Genomic DNA, 18,617 nt, shown 5'->3' with positions numbered 1-18,617 from the left:
CAAAGTGGGGTTCTGGGATGGGCCTCAGCAGTTCGACATCCCCTGGGGCTTGTTAGAAATGCTGGGTCTCGGGCCCCATGCCAGACCTCCGGAGTCAGACTCTTGTCTCAGTAAGATGCCTGGTTGGTTCATGGCTGAAAATCACAGTGCTCAGCTCATTTGGAGTAAGAGGTATTTTTTTTTTTTTTTTTTTGAGTCGGAGTCTCACTCTGTCATCCAAGCTAGAAGGCAGTGGCATGCTCACGGCCACTGCAGCCTCGACCTGCTAGACTCAGGTGATACTTCTGCCTCAGCCTTCCAAGTAGCTAGAACTACAGGTGCGCACTACCATGCCTGGCTTATTTTTGGATTTATTGTAGAGACAAGGTCTCACCAAGTTGCCCAGGCTGGTCTTGAACCCCTGAGCTCAGGCAATCCTCTTACCTTGGCCTCCCAAAAGTGCTGGCATTACAGACTTGAGCCACTGCACCCAGCCTTAGTAAGAGGTATTTTTAGTCCTACACATACAATATGGAATATTTTCCCTCCAACATTTTACCATGAGCATTTTCTTTTTTTTAATTTTTTTTTTTGAGTTGGAGTCTCACTGTCACCCACACTGGAGTGCAGTGGCCACTTCCGGCCACCGCAGCCTCGACCTGCTGGGCTCCAGCAGTCCTTCTGCCTCAGCCTTCCAAGTAGCTGGAACTATAGGCGCGCACTATAGTTCGGCTAATTTTTTTGATTTATTGTAGAGATGAGGTCTCCCCTGCCCAGGCGGGTCTCGAACCTGCAGGCTCAGGTAATCCACTCACCTCAGCCTCCCAAAGGCGTGGGATTACAGGCTGAGCCACCGAGCCCGGCTAAAAATATTAATAGAGACAGAGTCTTGCTATGTTGTCCAGGCTGGTCTTGATCTCCTAGCCTCAAGCAGTCCTCTTGCCTCCTCCCAAAGTGCTAAGATTATGAGTGTGAGCCACCATGCCCAACTGAATATTTCAAACCTATAGAAAAGTTGAAGGAATTATACAGTAAGCAGCCACATACCTAGAGGTACGGTTAGCATTTCTCTAAACTTGCTTTGTCACATATCTAATGGGGGTGCCAAAAAATGGATACACATTTTAGATATGACATTTGCAAATGTGTATACATTTTTCCCCCCTATATATATCCAGTCAGCTGATCACCAGTCATGGCTAGTTTTTTTGATACCTGAAATTTTATTTTATTTTATTTTAATTAATCAGTTAATTAATTTTGAGACAGGGTGTTTCTGTCACCTAGGCTGAAGTACAATGGCATGATTACAACTCACCACAGCCTCTAACTCCCAGGCTCAAGCAGTTCTCCCACCTCAGACTCCCAGGTAGCTGGGACTACAGGCATGCGCCATCTTGTCCAACTAATATTTTGAGTTTTTAAAATAGAGATGAAGTCTTGCTATGTTGCCCAGGCTGGTCTTGAACTCCTGGCCTCAAGAGATCCTTCTGCTTGGGCCTCCCAAAGTGCTGGGATTACAAGTGTGAGCCACTGCACCTAGCCTGAAACTGACTTTTTTTTTAGATTGCAAGATATAGTTTATTTAAAAAATGAATGAGAGAGAAAGAAAATTCACTTCCCCAAGGTAGGGGAGGGGACCAAAGCTTAGGAAAACATGGCCTGGCCAGAACTCAAAGAGCACATGACTAGCCTGCAGCTTAGCAAATCAATGGCCATGGCTGCCATAACTCAGTGAACACATAGCTTGGCCAGAATTTAACAAAGTGATGACTGAAGCTTACTTTTCAGATACATCTGTATCCTTCACCCAGTCACTTCCATGCAAATCATTAATTGGGTTCAGCAACTGCTTACAGTTCTGGTTGTAGTTTCTTAGAAACCACATACAGTGCATTTCCTGATCTCAAGTTAACATTTGATAATTTTTGATGAATGAATAACTTAAGCCCCTGCCAAGGCACAGGACATTCCAAGGACCCATGAAAGATCCCCTGTGGCCCCTCATGATCAGTCTGTACCCTGACCCCCAGAGGCCTGATCTTGGACTACTGATACTTGCACTGTCAACTCCATTTTCCCTCCCTTCCTGTCATGCATTCAGTCATTTAATAATTTAGCATTGGGCTAGGAGAGAATATGTCTGGATTCCTTGAGGAGAAGCGATGAAAGGGGACTGCAGACGAATACACCAACCACTGCAGGCTGGGCAGTGGGGGCTCCAAGGAAGGGCAGTGCGGGGGCTGTGGGAGCCTGAGGAGTGGCCCCCAACTCAGACTGGGGCTCCAGGGCCAGCATCAGGGGAGGGGCAAGGGTTGCCCAAGCCATAGGAAAGAGAGGTCTTGGCCAGAGGAATGTGGTTGTGGTGGTGGGGGATCTCCTGGTAGGGTAGCCAGCATGTGCAAAGGTCCAGTGGCATGATGGAGCATGTGGGGGCCACATGGATTCTGCCTGGCTAGGCTGGAGGGGCCAGGAGGTAAGTGGAAGGTGATGGAGGAGCCAGGGAGTCCAGTGTGTGAGGCCAGGCATGGAGCTGGGCATCATGATAAGGACTTGGGATTTCCACCTGACTGGTGGATGCTGATGAAAGATTTTCCAACAGTGGAGTGACCCCCCTTGGGTGGGACATGTTTTGGAGGGTCCATCAGGCTGGGAGGAAGAAGATGCATCAGACAGGGGGAGACTGATGGCGTGTGAAGCCATCACAGGCACCCAGGTGGATAGGGAGAGAGGCTCAGCTAGGTCATTGACTCTGTGCCCACTGGAGCATAAAAAACCAGAAAATCAAAACAAAAAAAGCCCAGACAGGTTCATGGGAAAAGGGTAGAGGACAGGTTCAGGGTGTGTGCCACACCAGAGGAAACAGGTCCTGAGCAGGGAGGCAGTGTGCAGCAGTGCCAGCAAGTGACTGGTGTTTACAGTGTACCCAAATAGCCTGTGTTTATGTTGTACCAGTGAATCTTTTATTGTTGAATATTTAAGTTCTGTCCAATAAAGAGGATAGCAGCTTGGGGCACGGTATTATTACTTAATTTTTTACAGCAAGGCAGGATGATCAGCCTCTCCATTTTACAGATGAAGACACTGAGGGTCAGAGTGGTGCAATGTTGTAAACCCTCCCACTGGGTTCTCACACTTGAGCATGCATCAGCATCACATGGAGAGCTTGTTAAAACACAAATTGCTGGTGCAGTGGCTCACACCTGTAATCCCAGCACTTTGGGAGGCGGAGGTTGGTGGATTGTTTGAGTTCAGGAGTTTGAGACCAGCCTGAGCAACATAGTGTGACCTCGTCTCTACAAAAAAGCAAAACAAAACAAAAAACTAAAAAAATTAGCTGAGTGTGATACTCGGGAGTCTGAGGCAGAAGGATCACTTGAGCCCAGGAGGTCAAGGCTGCCATGAGCCGTGATCATGCCACTGCATGTCAGACTGGGTGACAGTGGTAAAAATAAACAGATTGCTCGTTTCCACTCCTACAGTTTCTTTTTTTTTTTTTTTTTTTGAGTTGGAGTCTCACTCTTGTCACCCAGGATGGGCTACAGTGATGCACTCACAGCCACAGCCTGGACCTGCTGGGTTCAGGCAGTCCTTCTGCCATAGCCTTCCAAGTAGCTGGAACTACAGATGCACGCCATCACGCCTGGCTAGTTTTTGTGATTTATTGTAGAGACGAGGTCTCGCCAAGTGCCCAGGCTGGTCTTGAACCCCCAGACTTGGGCAATCCTCTTGCCTAAGCCTCCCAAAGTGCTGGGATTACAGGCTAAACCAAAGCACCCGGCCTCCCACAGTTTCTAATCCAGCAGGTCTGAGTGGGCCTGAGCTTTTGTGTTTCCAGGTTTCCAGGTGCAGCTGATGCTGGCGGTAGTACCATCCCTGAGAACTGCAGCTCTAGGCAATGTGGCTGCTGCCCGTGTCCCTTACTGCCAGGCATTTAGGCGACGCAGAGTGAAAGTAACCGGTAGAAAATCAGTTAGCACTAACCAGGAAGGTGTGTGGAGACCCAGAGAGTTTCTGACAAAGACTGAGGGAGTGACCACTGCTTAGAGAACCTGCGCCGGGAGCTGCTGTGTTGAACTGGCTCAGACCACAGGGCTTCTGACCAACTCCTACCGTACCAGACCCAGATATCAATGTAGACATCAAGGAACACATCTGACCATGTTGGCATCTGCCAGACTTCACCTCCCTCCGCCCTCAGCCAGGACATGTTTGAATTATTTCCATTTCCGAATGAGTGAGGGCCCAGGCAATAAGCTTCCTCCATCCCATCTGGGACAGGCATTGCTGTGTTTTGGTCTCTGAGGCTGGGGCACCTCTGGCCAGCAGCCCCGTGTTTTACCCTTAATGAATGGCGTCAGTTCTTGGTTTTGGTTAAATGGAATGCTCCCAGGAGTGGCGTCCAGTGCCCTGGCTTTTTTTTTCCTTCTTTTTTATTGTCAGTTGCTACTTTTTTTTTTTTGAGTTGTGGTCTTACTTCCTCACCCAGGTTGGAGTGCAGTGGCACGATCATGGCTCACCACAGTCTCGACCTCCTGGGCTCAGGCGACCCTCCTGTCTCAACCTCCTAAGTGACTGAGACTATAGGTGCATGCCACCATGCCTGGCTAATTTATTTATTACTTATTTCTTTGTAGAAAGGTCTCGCTCTGTTGCCCAAGCTGGTCTCTAACTCCTCCTGGGCTCAAACCATCCTCCCATCTTGGCCTTCCAGAGTGTTGAGTTTTCAGGCATGAGCCACTGTGCCCAGCCCCATGGCTACTTCAGAAGTTCAGTTGTCTTTGTTATAAAATCTAACCTTCCACGTCAGATAGAGTTCCAGAAACCACCTCCCAAATAGATACATTTCCTTCCCTGTCAGTTTAGGGTGCCCTGTGTCAGGGCCTGTGTCTGTAACTTCAGAAAACCTGAAAAATCCATGTTTGGATTCAGAGGAAGGAGGAGGCCTAAGAGGAGAATTTGACAGAGCTCTTACAGCGTGCAGACAGGAAGCTGGGAAATGTTCTCATGGCATTTGAGGGGCGAGTTTTCTCCCGGTGGTTGGAGATTCTACTTTACTGACCAGAGTGAAGGTTAGGATTTGAGAGTCTTGAGCTGAGCGTGGGCTGCATTTCAGCTTCTCTCACCATCTCTGTCCTCCATGTTTATGCCAAGGCTGAAAGTAGACTGGATTCCATGGCAAAAGCTTGTCATTTGAGGCCTGATTTCACCCCTTAATAATCACTGTGTCCAGGGTATTGTGAGAGTTGGTATAAGCGGGGGTTAGCTAACTTTTTCTGGAAAGGGCCAGAAAATACTGTAGGCTTTGCAGCCTATATGGTCTCCGTGGCAAAACCCAACTCTTCCATGAAGCTTAAGAACAGCCATAGGCAATATGTAAATGAATGGGTGTGGTTGTTCCAATAAAACTTTATTTATAACAGCTGGCCTGTGGGCCGGATTTTTGCCACTCCTAATATATGAAGCATCTGGTGGGGTGAATGAATCCATTGGTTCCCCCCCAACCCCCTCAGCTTTGTTGATGTATATTGACAAATAAAATTTGTATATATGGTATTTATAAGGTCTGGGTGCAGTGGCTCATGCCTGTAATCCCAGCACTTTGGGAGGCTGAGGCAGGAGGATTTCTTGAGCCCAGAGGATTTCTTGAGTCCAGGAGTTCAAGACCAGTCTGGGCAACATAGCAAAACCTGATCACAACAACAACAAAAAACTAACTGGGCATGGTGGTGTGCACCTGTAGTCCCAGCTACTTGGGAGGCTGAGGTGGGATGCTCATCTCAGCCAAAGGGTTGGAGGCTGCAGTTAGCCGTGATAGTGCCATTGCACTCCAACCTGGGTGACAGAGTGAGACCCCAAATCAAAAAAAAAAAACCTAACAAGATTTATAAAAATAAGTAAAAAGAAGAGAAACATCTTACTTTTTAAAATAAAAAAAATTTGTACATATTTACAGTGTATGTGCAACTGAATATTTTGCTATATGTGGAAACCATTGATACTATAGGCATGCACCACTGTGCCTGGCTAGCTTAAAATTTTTTTAGATGAGGTCTCGCTATGTTGCCTAGGTTGGTCTTGAACTCTTGACCTCAAGCAATCCTTCTGCCTCGGCCTCCCAAAACGTTGGGATTATAGGCGTGAGGCAGCAAGCCCAGCTGGCATTGTGGTTTTCTTGCTGCCCATCTCCCTCAGGGTGGGAAGGTGAATGGGACAAGACCTCACTGTCCCCTTCATAGGTCCCAGCACCTGGCCCTGATCCTGGCAGCCATCCCTAAGCCCAGGAAGTAAATGAGTCACTGCCAGCATGCCCCACCCCTACCTCCCTTTCTTGCTAGAACCTTAGGGTAGGTGGCGTGGCTGCAGGCGACATGGATTTGTGATTTCCTGATAACCCACCCACTGACCGTGGGCAGGAAATGTCAGCTCTTCCAGAAAAAAAGGCAACATTTTCTACCCAGCCCTCAAAGCAAATATCCGCTCCGCAAGTCATGTTGCCGCCTTAGGTTGGAAAATTTCCAATTTATGACACTGTCCCATGGGCCTCCTGTCCCTTGTCCCTCCTGGCAGTCCTGTGGAGTGGGCTGAGCAAGTACTAGAACTAACTACTCCCATTTTCCAGAGGCTTTGAGGAAAAGGGACTTGTCTAAGATCATTCAGCAGGATAACAGTGGGACTAGGGTTTGAACCCAGGTCCATCTGGCTCCACAGTCTGAACTTACTCTGCTTTAGACTGGTCTGGAAGGTAGGTCCAGGGACCAGCTGGCCCTAACTTACCATACTGAAACTGCACTGCTGTCAGGCACCGCCCAGAGGTACTGATTTCATCAGCCTGGGGAGGGGCCATGGGTACCTGCGTTTACAGCCTCCCCAGGTGGTTCTGGTGGACAGGCAGGGCTGGGCTCCTCTTCTTCTTATGGCCCCAGAGGAGCCTGGTCCTCAACCCCAGCTGAATCACTGGAGGAGTTTTTTTTTTTTTTTTAAGATATAGGGTACAATTCAGGGTTAGGTATATAAATGTTCATTATGCAGTTACCCTTGTTGATGAGGTGTGCCCCCCCCATCAATTTCCCACTACTGCCAATCCCTTTCTTATAATATTATGATAATTGTTCAAGGTCTGCTTATGAGTGAGAACATATGGTACTCTGTTCTTTGTTTTTGTGATAGATCACAGAGTATGATCGACTCTAAATCCATCCAAGATGCTGTGAAGTCCATGTTTGTCCTTCTTTATGACTGCATAATATTCCATTGTGTATATGTACCACATTTTTTTAACCAGTCTAGCTTCGATGGGCAACTTGATTGGTTCCGTGTTTTTGCTATTTTGAATAGAGCTGCAAAAAACATACGTGTGCAGGTATGATTTGAGTTCCTTTGAGTATATTCCTAATAGGAGGATTGCTGGGTTATATGGAAGGTCAATGTCTAGTTCTTTCAGAAGTTTCCACACTCTCTTCCAAAGAGGTTGCACTAGTTTGTATTCCCACCAGCAGCATAGAAGTGTTCCTTTTTCTCCGCATCCTTGACAGCATCTGTTGTTGCTTGTTTTATTTATGATGGCCATTCTTCCTGGAGTTAGGTGGTGTATCAGTGTGGTTTTGATTTGCGTTTCTCTGATGATGAGTGAGGCTGAGCACTTTTTCATGTGTCTGTTGGCCGCCCCTATCTCTTCTTTTGAGAAGTGTGTATTCATGTCTTTTGCTCACTTTTTGATGAGACTGTTTGTTTTTTCCTTTCAGCATGTTTCAGTTCCTTGTAGATCCTAGATGTTAGGCCGTTGACAAATATTTTTTCCCATTCTGTGGACTGTTTCCCTGCTCTCTTGATGGTTTCTTTATGTCATTTATTTTCAGTTTGATGAGGTCCCACTTGTCTATCTTATCTCTTATGGCATGGGCACTTGAGGTTTTGATCAGGAATTGCTTGCCAGTTCCAATTTCCATAAGGGTGTCTCCTGCATTTTCTGAGGTTCTTATAGTTTGAGGTTTTACATCTAGGTCTTTGATCTATTTAGAGTTGATTTTTGTATATGGTGATAGGTAGGGATCTTGTTTTAGTCTTCTGCATGTGGTCAGCCAGTTTTCCTAGCACCATTTACTGAATAGGTTCTCCTCTCCCCAGTAGTTGTTGTTGGAGGCTTTGTCAAAGATAAGATGGTTGAGAAATTGAGGTTTTGCTTCCGGATTCTTGTTCCTGTTCAATTGCTCCTTATACCTGTTCTTGTCCCAATACCAGACTGTTTTGATTACTGTAGCCTTATAGTAAAGTTTGAAGTCTGGAAGTGTGACACCTCCTTTGTTTCTTTTGCTAAGGATTGTTTTGGCTATTCGTGGTTGTTTATGTTTCCATATGAATTTACTGGAGGAGTTTTAATATAACCTTTTACGATGGAAACATAGACAGTTTAGAATAACGAAGGGCCATGGGCTCTTTACCATGCATCAAATAGGTAAACATGACTTTTTTTTTTTGAGTTGGAGTCTCATTCTGTCGCCCAGACTGGGGTGCAGTGGCCTCTCCCGGCTACCACAGCCTTGATCTGCTGGACTCCGGCGATCCTTTTGCCTCAGCCTTCCCAGTAGCTGGAACTACAGGTGCACGTACCACGCCCGGCTCATTTTTTGATTTATTGTAGAGATGAGGTCTCGCCAAGTTGCCCAGGCGGGTCTCGAACCTGCGGGCTCAGGCAATCCGCTCACCTCAGCCTCCCAATGTGCTGGGATTACAGGCTGAGCCACCGAGCCCGGCTACATGACTTTTTTTGTTTATGTCTTTATTTAAGATAGAAAATAGGATCTGATATGTTGCTGGGACTGGTCTCTATTCCTGACCTCATATAGTCCTCTTACCTCAGCCTCCCAAATGAATCCTAAGATTATAGGCATGGGTCACTGCACCTGGCCTTGTTTATTTTTAAAGGCTATTTTGTAACAGTTTGACTCTCCAGAAGTTGCAAAAATAGTAGGATTTCTGTGCTCCCTTCTCCCAACCTTCCCAGTGATAATATCTGAAAGATAAGACTGCTAAAAAAAAAATTGTAATGCCATTTTTTGACTTAAAACATTAATTCTTTAATGTTAGCAAATATCCCAGTAATCCACTGTGGTTTAGGAAAGGCTCATTCTTAGGGTATGTCATTTATTCTTCATGTATTAGTTGAAAGTTTCTAGTGAGATGGCTCTTCCCCTCCCCTCCTGGATCACTCTGTGGTATAGCTCATTTAGGAAAGGTGGAAAAAAATGCTTTTTCTTTCCTCCTTTTCTGTTTTCAAAACATGACTTGGTTCATTGGCAACCTCAGCGACAAGGGTGTTTTTCTTTTTTTCCAGTGTCAATAAGAATGTGTGTATTTAATTGTGTGGTATATTACAGTTCATTGTGCTTGTCATTTTCATTCAATCTTGAATTGTCTCTTTTTGGGCTGTGGGACCCACTTCTGGTTAGTTCTCAGGTCTTTGGTCATTCCTGCTCATCTTTCGTTTCCTTGTTGTCGGGCGTGATGTGATTTTATAGGCTGATCTTGTGTATTTTCTGCCTGGCCATTTGACCAAGAAGAATCTGGAAGTTTAAAACAAAATCAAATTTCTGGCCATGCATAGTGGCTTACCCCTGTAATCCTAGCACTTTGGGAGCCTGAAGCAGGAAGATTGCTTGAGCCTAGGAGTTCGAGACCAACCTGGGCTACATAGCGAGACCTCGTCTCTACCAAAAAATGAAAAAAAATTAGGTGGGCATGATAATGTGTGCCTGTGGTCCCAGCTACTTGGGAAGCTGAGGCAGGCTCACCTGAGCCCAGGAGTGAGACCCCAGCTCAAAGCACACAAACAGCGCACGCATATAGCTTCTGGAGCATGCCTGACCTGTGGGTACTCAGAAAGTATTTGTGAAATGAATGAAGTGAGGTGGTAGTAGCACCAGCTCTGAGGACCATCGTGGGATGTGGGATGTGGGATAAGGCAGACCTGTAGCACATCGTGCCATGCTGGCTCACAGGAGACGCTCGGGAAATCTTTGTTGGGTGGACCTGGAGGAGCCATGTGAGCTTCCTTCTCCTGGGCCCAGGAGAGGAATCCTTTTGGGGGTGGGGCAGGTGGAGGTGAATGCCAGTCCTTCCGAAGGATCCTTGCCGAGCTCTGGTCTGGATGGAGTCTAATCACTGCTTCCTGTCCTCCCCTCTGTGCTTGCCTCCCTCTAGAATCCCTGCCCGGAATCCGGCGCCTCCTTCCTGTCCAAGATCACCTTCTGGTGGATCACGGGGTAAGGCTGGTCCCCAAGACCTTGGACTGTGGTGGAGAATGAATAAATGAATAAATGATTGAACACACTTGGCTCACACACCCCTGCCCCCCACCCCTTCCTCTCTCCCTTGCAGAGTTGTGCCCTGACTCTCCTGGGGGTGTGGTCTCAAAGACACCGACCCTGGCCCCCAAGTTCATGAACTTGAGTATGATAAATACATTAACTGTGAGCAGCTCAAGCTTCTGTGGAAGATTGGTCCAGGGCAACCATATGCTGTACTGCCCTTGGCTTAGCTTCAGATTCAGTATTTTTTACACGAGGTGTAATTATCATTATTGACATTGTCCTCTTCCCCTGCTGCTCATTAGAAAAATAGACACACTCGCCCTCAGAAATGTGGGTGAGAGACACATGCATAGATCAGCAACAGGAAAACACCCACAGCAACACTTTGACCCGCTCCCTTCTGGCCATACTGTTGTACATCTTTTTTTTTTCTTTTTCTAGAGTCAGAGTTTTACTCTGTTGCTCAGGCTGGAGTATAGTGGCACAATAATGGCACACTGCAGCCTCAACCTCTTGGACTCAGGCTATCCTTCCACATCAGCCTCCTGAGTAACCAGAACTACAGGTGTGCGCTACCACACCGGCTAATTTCTTTAATTTTTTGTAGATCCAAGGTCTTACTATGTTGCCCAAGCTGGTCTTGTACTCCTGGGCTCAAGCGATCCTCCTGTCTTGACCTTCCAAAGTGTTAGGAATATAGCACCACACCTGGCCTTGTGTGTACCTTTGAAAAAAATGAGGCCATTTTTCCTGGGTGTCTTAACAGAATGAGCAGTAATACCATGATATGCCCAAGTGTGCATCCATGTTGCATGGCTGCCTTGGGCTGCAGGGCGCGACTGGCGGGCTGAGCATCAAGCTCCTCGTCTTCCTCCTTCCTTCGTCGACTCTCATTGCCTAACCTGCTTGTGTCCTGGCTGCAGGTTGATGATTCGGGGCTACCGCCAGCCCCTGGAGAGCAGTGACCTCTGGTCCCTAAACAAGGAGGACACGTCGGAACAAGTCGTGCCAGTTCTGGTAAAGAACTGGAAGAAGGAGTGTGCCAAGTCAAGGAAGTAAGTGGGCGTTTCCTGCTGAGGAAGCCAGATATTCAGGTGACTCGGTCACCTCCTTCCTGTCATCGTGGCCCAAGTCTGGGTTGAAACCTGGCAGTGCCTCCTTTTACTCATTTTTGGTTCTGGGCAAGATGCCCCACTTCTCCTGTGGGCCTCAGTTTGCTCATCGGCCAGATGAGGGTAGACTCATACAGGTAGTTAAGGCAGTTTGGGTAGAAAAGAAGAAAAGTGTGGGACAAGTGGGTGATCAAGGCTGTTTGCCTTGGTGAGCATGTGCCGGAGTATGTGACCCTGTCCTTCCTGAGCAGTCCCATTTTTTCTGCCTCTCTCTGAGAGTCTGGCATCCTGCTGTGTCAAGTATTTTTGTTCAACATGCCAAGCTGATCATGTACATCGGTTTAGCCCAAGAAGCCCCACTCAAGGATGATTTAGACTGTCCCGGATTTTTGACCCTCCCCATGCCCACTGTGCTTCATTGCGCCACCTCTGCCATCTTTCAGGAATTGGGCTAGGGCCTCCCTACACATGCCTTATTTCATCAAGTCTGAGACTGTGTCAGTTGCACGATGCATCATTATTTTACATATTAGTAAGAAAGAAGAACAGCTGTCAGGTAAATGAGGACTGTCATTGATGTAAGTGGCACCCAAGTCTAAGGGAGGTGGAAGGTGAGTGATGTGAGGCAGTGTGTTCTGGCAGTGGGTGGCTGTTGTTGTTCCTGGTGCTTGTTGTGGAGTGAGCCTGCACTAGAGCTGGCCTGCTTCGGGCCACTCTGGCGCATTGGGGTCCCTCTGTAGCCATCGGCTTATGGAGAAAACTCCAGACCTGAGGTCCGATTCCTCATTCTGTCCAGGAATGCTTGGGGCACAAGTCTTCAGTCAGGCCCAGGCGGTGGGTGAGAATCTAGACCATCCATGCTGCCGGCCACCAGGACATAAGTGGAGGGCCATGTGACTCTGGTGGGAGACTATTTGGGTGGTCCAGGTGATGGGAGAGATTGTCTCGTGAGAGGCAGATAGAACTTGGACCTCTGTGGCCGAGCATTGTGAGGACGTGGCCTATGTCCACGACCCAGGTGGATATCCTTGGCAGTCAGAGGTGTGGTCTGGACCCTGTTTTTGTTTTAACTGTTCAAGGATAGTCAGAGTCCTCCCAGTAGGATGGATGCACGGATGGATGAATGGGATGGGATGGATGGATGTTTGGATGGATGGACAGATGAATGAATAGATGGGTGAGTGAGAAGGTTAATGGGATGCATGGGATGGGATAGATGGGTGAGTGGATGGATGGATGGAAGGACAGAGGGATGGATGGATAGACAGACACATGAGAGGGGATTTGCTAGGGTGAAGTGGCTCATGTGATTATGGAGTCTGAGAAGTCCCACAACAGGCCATCTACAGGCTGAAGAATTGGTTGCGTGGCTCAGTCCACGTCTAAAGGTGTCAGAGCCAGGGAAGCTGATGATGTAACTGTTAGTTCAAGGCCAAAGGCCTGAGAATGAATTTGCCTTTCCTCTGCCTTTTTGCTATATTGGATGGTACCCACAGTGGGCCAGGACAATCTTACTTACTTAGATTGTTTCCATGCCAGCCTCTTCTGGAAATACCCTCACAGACATACCCAGAAATGATGCCTTGCTGGCTGTCTGGGTCTCTCCTTTAATCCAATCAGGGTGTCACCTAAACTCTCCTGCCATCCTGTTTTTCATGTCCACCTGTGTCTCCTGTTCCTCGTCCCCTCCTCTTCTGCTGAGTGTGTGTCTTGGCCTTCCTCTTCTGGGAGAAGGACACCCACCTTGGTGTCCTGGGACCTCACAAGTGAGCTGGTTGCTGGGGACGTTTTGGGAGAGGCGGGCAGCACAGCTCCTTGGGAGGAGAACAGAGTTTGGACCAAGAAGCTCCATGCCGGCCTTGGCCTTTAATGGATTCATTCAGCAGATACAACACTGACTGCTCCTTTTGTGCCTCCTGCGGTTTATCCCTGAGGGTTCAGAGAGAACAAAACAGACAGGACGTTGGGAGTCAAACATGCATTGACAAGAAACTGTGGAGATTGGTAGTGTCAGGGCAAGATTAAAACCAGGAAATGAGGGTGAGAGTGTCCGAGGGAGCTGTCTGAGAGATAGCAGTTGGGGACGGCCTCCCTAAGGAGGTGGCATTTGAACAGAAACTTGCATCAAAGGAGGCAATGAGCCGTGTGCATAGCCAGGGGGAGGAACAACCAGTACAAACTCCCTGGGGTGCTCATGGATCTGTGAGGGGGCCGTGTGTCTTGAGCAGAGGGAGTAAGGGGAAGAATGGGCAGAGATAAAAGTGGAGTGTTAGCAAAGGTCTTGCAGGATGTGGAAGAGAGTTGGGGCTGGATTCCAGGTACAGAGGGAAGACAGACAGGTTTTATGCAGGGCAGTGGTGGGATGTAAGTTGTGGGGGTTTTTTTGTTTTTAGTTGGAGTCTCACTCTGCCACCCAGTATGGCAGTTTTAAAAAAAATTAAACATAATGACTGTTTCACCAGCCATTCCATGCTAGGCAGCCATCCACAAGAACTGAAAACATACGTTCATAAAAAGTATGTACAAGATTGTTCATAGGTGCTGTGTTTGTAATGGCTTAAACTGGAAGTTACCCAAGTTTCCCTTAGCAAGTGAACAGATAGATGTCTGCAAAGTGGAATGCTTCTAAGCTATCCACAGGAGCAGACTATTGATACAGCAACATGGACAAATCTCAAAATAATCATGCTGAGTGAAAGAGATCAGACAAGAAAGAGCACACACTACATGGTTCCATTTGTATGTCATTCTGGAGGATGAAACTATGGTGATGGGAGTGAGATTGGTGGTGGCTGGGGGTGAGGAGATTGGGGGAGACACACATGCTGGGGTATTTTTTTCAGCCTTTCCATCTGTTGTCCTCTTAAATACAGAGATTTTTGAACACTTCTTTTACTGTACTTGATGGACATGGATAAATAAAAATTACCTATTGGTGTATCTAGTTAAAAGAAAAAACCCAATGTGATGCTCTTTCTAGACTTGAAAGGAAGACTTGAAGGTGAGTTGACAAGTGACAAGTGTTAGTGGGTAAACTCTCAGGTGAATGCTGGAAGGTGGAGTGCAGAACCAGGGCTTGTTTGTAAGGGAGAGTTCCTTGTGACTGCAACAGCTACAGGTTCCAAGTGAGCCCCTGTATGTGGTTCTAGAAGACTGAAGCACCAGCAGATCACCAGTCTCAGAGATGAAACTTTGCAAAGTGGTGGCCATCCTTTGGCAAAGTCTCAAACAAAATATAGTCTTTCCTCAATTTGCATGATAGTGGCATTCTGAAAAAATAAAATAAAATGGAAGTATATTTAAATACTGTGTATGGATTGGCATCTGAAAATGGAGGTAGACTCGAGACTTCGGTAATTTTAGGCAGGCTTTCCACCTACATTGATGCCAGGTGGGATCTTCTTTTGAGTCTGTCTTGCACAGGCCAGGACAGCAATGATGGTCAGGGACCATCTGGGTCCTGGATTCACACAGGTGTAGAGCACAGGACAGAGGACTGAGCTATGGAGTGGTGCCTGGAGGAATTGACCACTGCCAGCCTGGCCAGGAAGCACAGTGTGGCAGGGAGGGTGGAGATAGATCGGGATTGGCTCTGCCTTGAGGCTGGTAGCCCAAGTGCTGAGGACACACATATGTCCCCAGGCCATGGCAACATGTCTAGATCCCAGGATCCAGATGCCCCAAACCAAAGACACAACTCACAGTAAGATGTGTGCAAGGCTTAGGGGGCCCAGCAGCCAGCTCCAGAGGTAGCTCACAGACAAATACAACATTTATCAAAAATATTACAGAAGCAGCAGGTTTATCACCTTAAAACATGTATTAGAACACCATAAACTTGTCTGACCAGTAGACCCAGGCCACAATGTCTGAATTATATTTAAATGCTGAAAATTCTGCAGACATTCCTGTTTTATCACCAATTAAAAAAATTAGCTTTATGTATTAATTATTATCTTAGATCCCATGGAAGTATTACATACACATAATACATATAGACACATAGAAGAAGATCTTATAACTTGCATGAAGATTTTTCAAATAGTACTTTTTTCCCTCAGATTGTCTTTCAATTACCTGTTTCATTACCATAAGCAATTGTTAGCTAGGCAATCCTAAATTTGCACTTCTAAAGAGATGACTCTTAGATAAAATAGGGTAGAAAATGTATATCTTAAAGACACAGGGCTGAGACTTTAGAGCTAAATATTGTATGACCACTTGCCCAAACCAGGGAAGGAGGGTGTAGGTAAATGCCCAGTTAAGACTACCTGGTCAGGAAAAGGATTTTACAAACAGATAAGACTTGTTATGTAAATTTAATCTAGCAACTTAATCCTCCCTCTCTTTTGGGTGCAAAAGCAGACACTTTTAGAAATGGAGACTTCCTTTATATTTATACTTGTATATTTCTTTTACAAAAGAATTTTTTTTCTTTGAGTTGGGGTCCCACTCTGTTTCCCAGGCTGGAGTGCTGTGGCACAGTCACAGCTCCCTATAGCCCTGACTCCATCTTGGCTTAGGTGTTTTCAGTTAAAGAACATTTCTCTGAGCAGACCCAGAGCCAGAACAGATTTAGAACAACTCTGGGGCTGTCACAGAGTTGAATAATATTTTTGGCAAAAAGGGAAATTGACATACAGAAAACAATTATATTGGTTACAGCTCTGACTTTGGCCTATTTGAATTTGGTTTGAACAGTTGGCCACTTTTGATTGGCTGACACTTGCTATTTGCTATCAGAGTAGGCTGCAGTCTGTTTACACTCCTGGTTAGGTTATACTTCATGTATGGAGAAGCCTTCAGGCCAAACTTAAGATATGTCAGGAGGCAGTGTTAGGCTAAACTTAACATGGTCACGAGGCTCCCTGATTGTGGGGATATCCCCTGCGTCTGGCCTAGAGCAGGTGCTCAGAGTATTAGTGGAGTGGTCCACTGCTGCCTTGCCCACGTCTAAATCAGGTCAAGTCAGGGAGTCCCTTTTGCCTGTCGGTCTCCTCCTTCCTGCCCTCCATGTTGTCCTGTTCTGGGTGGTTTTCTCCTGACACCATCCTCCCAGTTTTCCTTTCCTCTCCTGGCAGCACCATTCTGAGGCTACACTTGTTTCTCCTGCCTTCCAGGGGCTCCTTTCTCCCTGGCAGGCCTCTCGTTGACCAGCTATTTTCCTTTCCTGGCTTAGCCTTAGCTGACCCTTCCACTGCACTTGCCCTTCACCACCCACACTGGGACCCTTCTCTCTGCTGCTCAAGTGAGACCTTCTCCCAAGCTCGGTGATGGCCCATCTCCTGGCCACCAAGAGCAGTCAGGGGTCTGGGCAGTCCACGTGGAACAGAGCCAACTCCTGCTCAGGGAGTGCTGTACAGAATGGGCAAGGGTTGAGCGGCTGTCTTCCTCCTTGCCAAGAAGGCCTGTATAGGTTAAAGGGAATCATACTCAAGGTCTCAGAAACCCAGCTTAGGGGGAAGCCAGTGAAGTGAGCAAGGAAGGCCCTCATGTGGTGACAATGTCAATGGAAAACAGAAATACTGCTTGGTGGCCGGTAGAATAATGCCCCTTTCTCAAGGGTGTCCACTTCCTGATCCCCAGAACCTGTGAATATGTTGCTCTACATGGCAAAAGGTTGTAGGTGTGATGAGGCCTTTTTTTTTTTGAGTTGGGGTCTCTGTCCTAGACTCAGATGATCCTTCTGCTTCAGCCTTCCAAGTAGCTGGGACTGTAGGCATGCACCACCATGTCTGGCTAATTTTTAAATTTTTTGTAGAGATGAGGTCTCCCTATGTTGCCCAGGCTAGTCTTGAATGCCTGGGCTCAAGGAGTCCTCCTGCCTTGTCCTCTTAAGGTGCTGGGATTATAGGCATGAGCCCCTGTGCCCGACCAGACTCTTAATTGTGTTGCATTGATCTATATATGCCTGGCCCTGTGCCTGTCTTGATTACTCTTGTTTTGTAGTAAGTGTTAAAATCAGGAAGTGAGAGTCCTACAAATTTGTTCTTCTTTTTCAAGATTGCTTGGGCTATTCTGTGTTCCGTGAGTTTCCATATGAATTCAAGAGTAAATTTCAGTTTCTGCAAAGATGTCAGCTGGGGTTCTGATGACCTTGCATTGAATCTGTATATCAGTTTGGGGCTGGCACTTTTCTCAGTCTTTCGTGTGTAGTGACTTGTTTAATTTTCACAAGAATCCTTGGAGATAGGTCCTGCTTTTATTCTCATTTCGCACAAGAGGAAACTAAGGCCTAGAGAGGTTGAGGAACTCGTGGCTCCTGAGTCCATGTTCGTAACCACTGTGCTAAGCTGCCTCTCTGCAGTGCTTGTTGTCGTGGTTCTGCCTTCCCTCAAGGGTGGTGTTCCTGGCCCTCCTCCCAGGTGGGGGCTGTGTCTCTGTGGCACTCCACATCTGCCTCCCCCTTGTGTTCCAGGCAGCCGAGAAAGATCGTGTATACCTCCAAGGAACCTGCCAAGCCCAAGGGGGGCTCCAAGGTAGATGTGAACGAGGAGGCGGAGGCCTTGATTATCAAGTCCCCACAGAAGGAGCGAGACCCCTCACTGTTCAAGGTGTTATACAAGACTTTTGGACCCTACTTCCTCATGAGCTTTCTGTTCAAGGCCCTGCACGACTTGATGATGTTTGCCGGCCCGGAGATCTTAAAGTAAGAGCTCTTCCCTCCCACTGGCCTCTCCCGCCTCCTCGCCTTGACTTTCCCTTTGTGTTACCGGAGCTGTGGGGCTATGTGGTACACAGAAGTGGGCCCCCAGCCAAGCATGTCCTTTTTGACCTGCTTTCTGGGAATTTCCTGAATTCCCATCTTAGTTAAGGTCATTTTGGTTGCAAGGGACAGAAACTCACAAGCTCCCCTGAGCCACGTTTTGGTTGCAAGGGATGGAAACCTACGAGCTCCCCTGAAGCCAAAGTGGGGAGGGTGTGGGATTGTCTTGGGAGAAACCAAGAGCCAGGAAATGCCAGCAGGCCTCGTTTTCACTCAGTCAGGAACTGGGAAGTCAGAAGGAGGGCCCTCTCTCCTCCCTCGCCTTCGCTTCTCTGTCTCTTCCTGGGACTGCGCACTCATTCTTTTTCCCTCCTCACCTCTGCCTTCCCTGGGTGGTCCCCTTCGGCTGCCTTGCTGGTGAGACAGAGCAGTCCGTGCAAGTATCCTGGGGCAGAGGTCCCTGTCGTGAGTGGTTTGGGCCCCCTGCTTGGCTGGATCACCCCTGTGGGC

General features: G+C 47.4%; 1 protein-coding gene across 1 annotated transcript in view; it reads left to right on the top strand.

The window, feature by feature from the left end:
* The window catches only part of ABCC1 (ATP binding cassette subfamily C member 1), a 103,052-nt gene that overhangs the window by 11,217 nt on the left and 73,218 nt on the right, over window positions 1–18,617 (top strand). Inside the window, exons 5-7 of the mRNA XM_021717985.1 lie at window positions 10,180–10,241; window positions 11,213–11,344; window positions 17,820–18,050. Coding sequence (XP_021573660.1) covers window positions 10,180–10,241; window positions 11,213–11,344; window positions 17,820–18,050 — 425 coding nt within the window. The remainder of the gene's footprint in view (window positions 1–10,179; window positions 10,242–11,212; window positions 11,345–17,819; window positions 18,051–18,617) is intronic.

The sequence above is a fragment of the Carlito syrichta genome, unplaced genomic scaffold, assembly GCF_000164805.1.
Source record: "Carlito syrichta isolate Samal-C Ts95f unplaced genomic scaffold, Tarsius_syrichta-2.0.1 Scaffold311662, whole genome shotgun sequence".
NCBI lineage: Eukaryota > Metazoa > Chordata > Mammalia > Primates > Tarsiidae > Carlito > Carlito syrichta.
The sequence above is the reverse complement of the archived record's forward strand: the minus strand, read 5'-3'. Positions and strand labels throughout refer to the sequence as shown.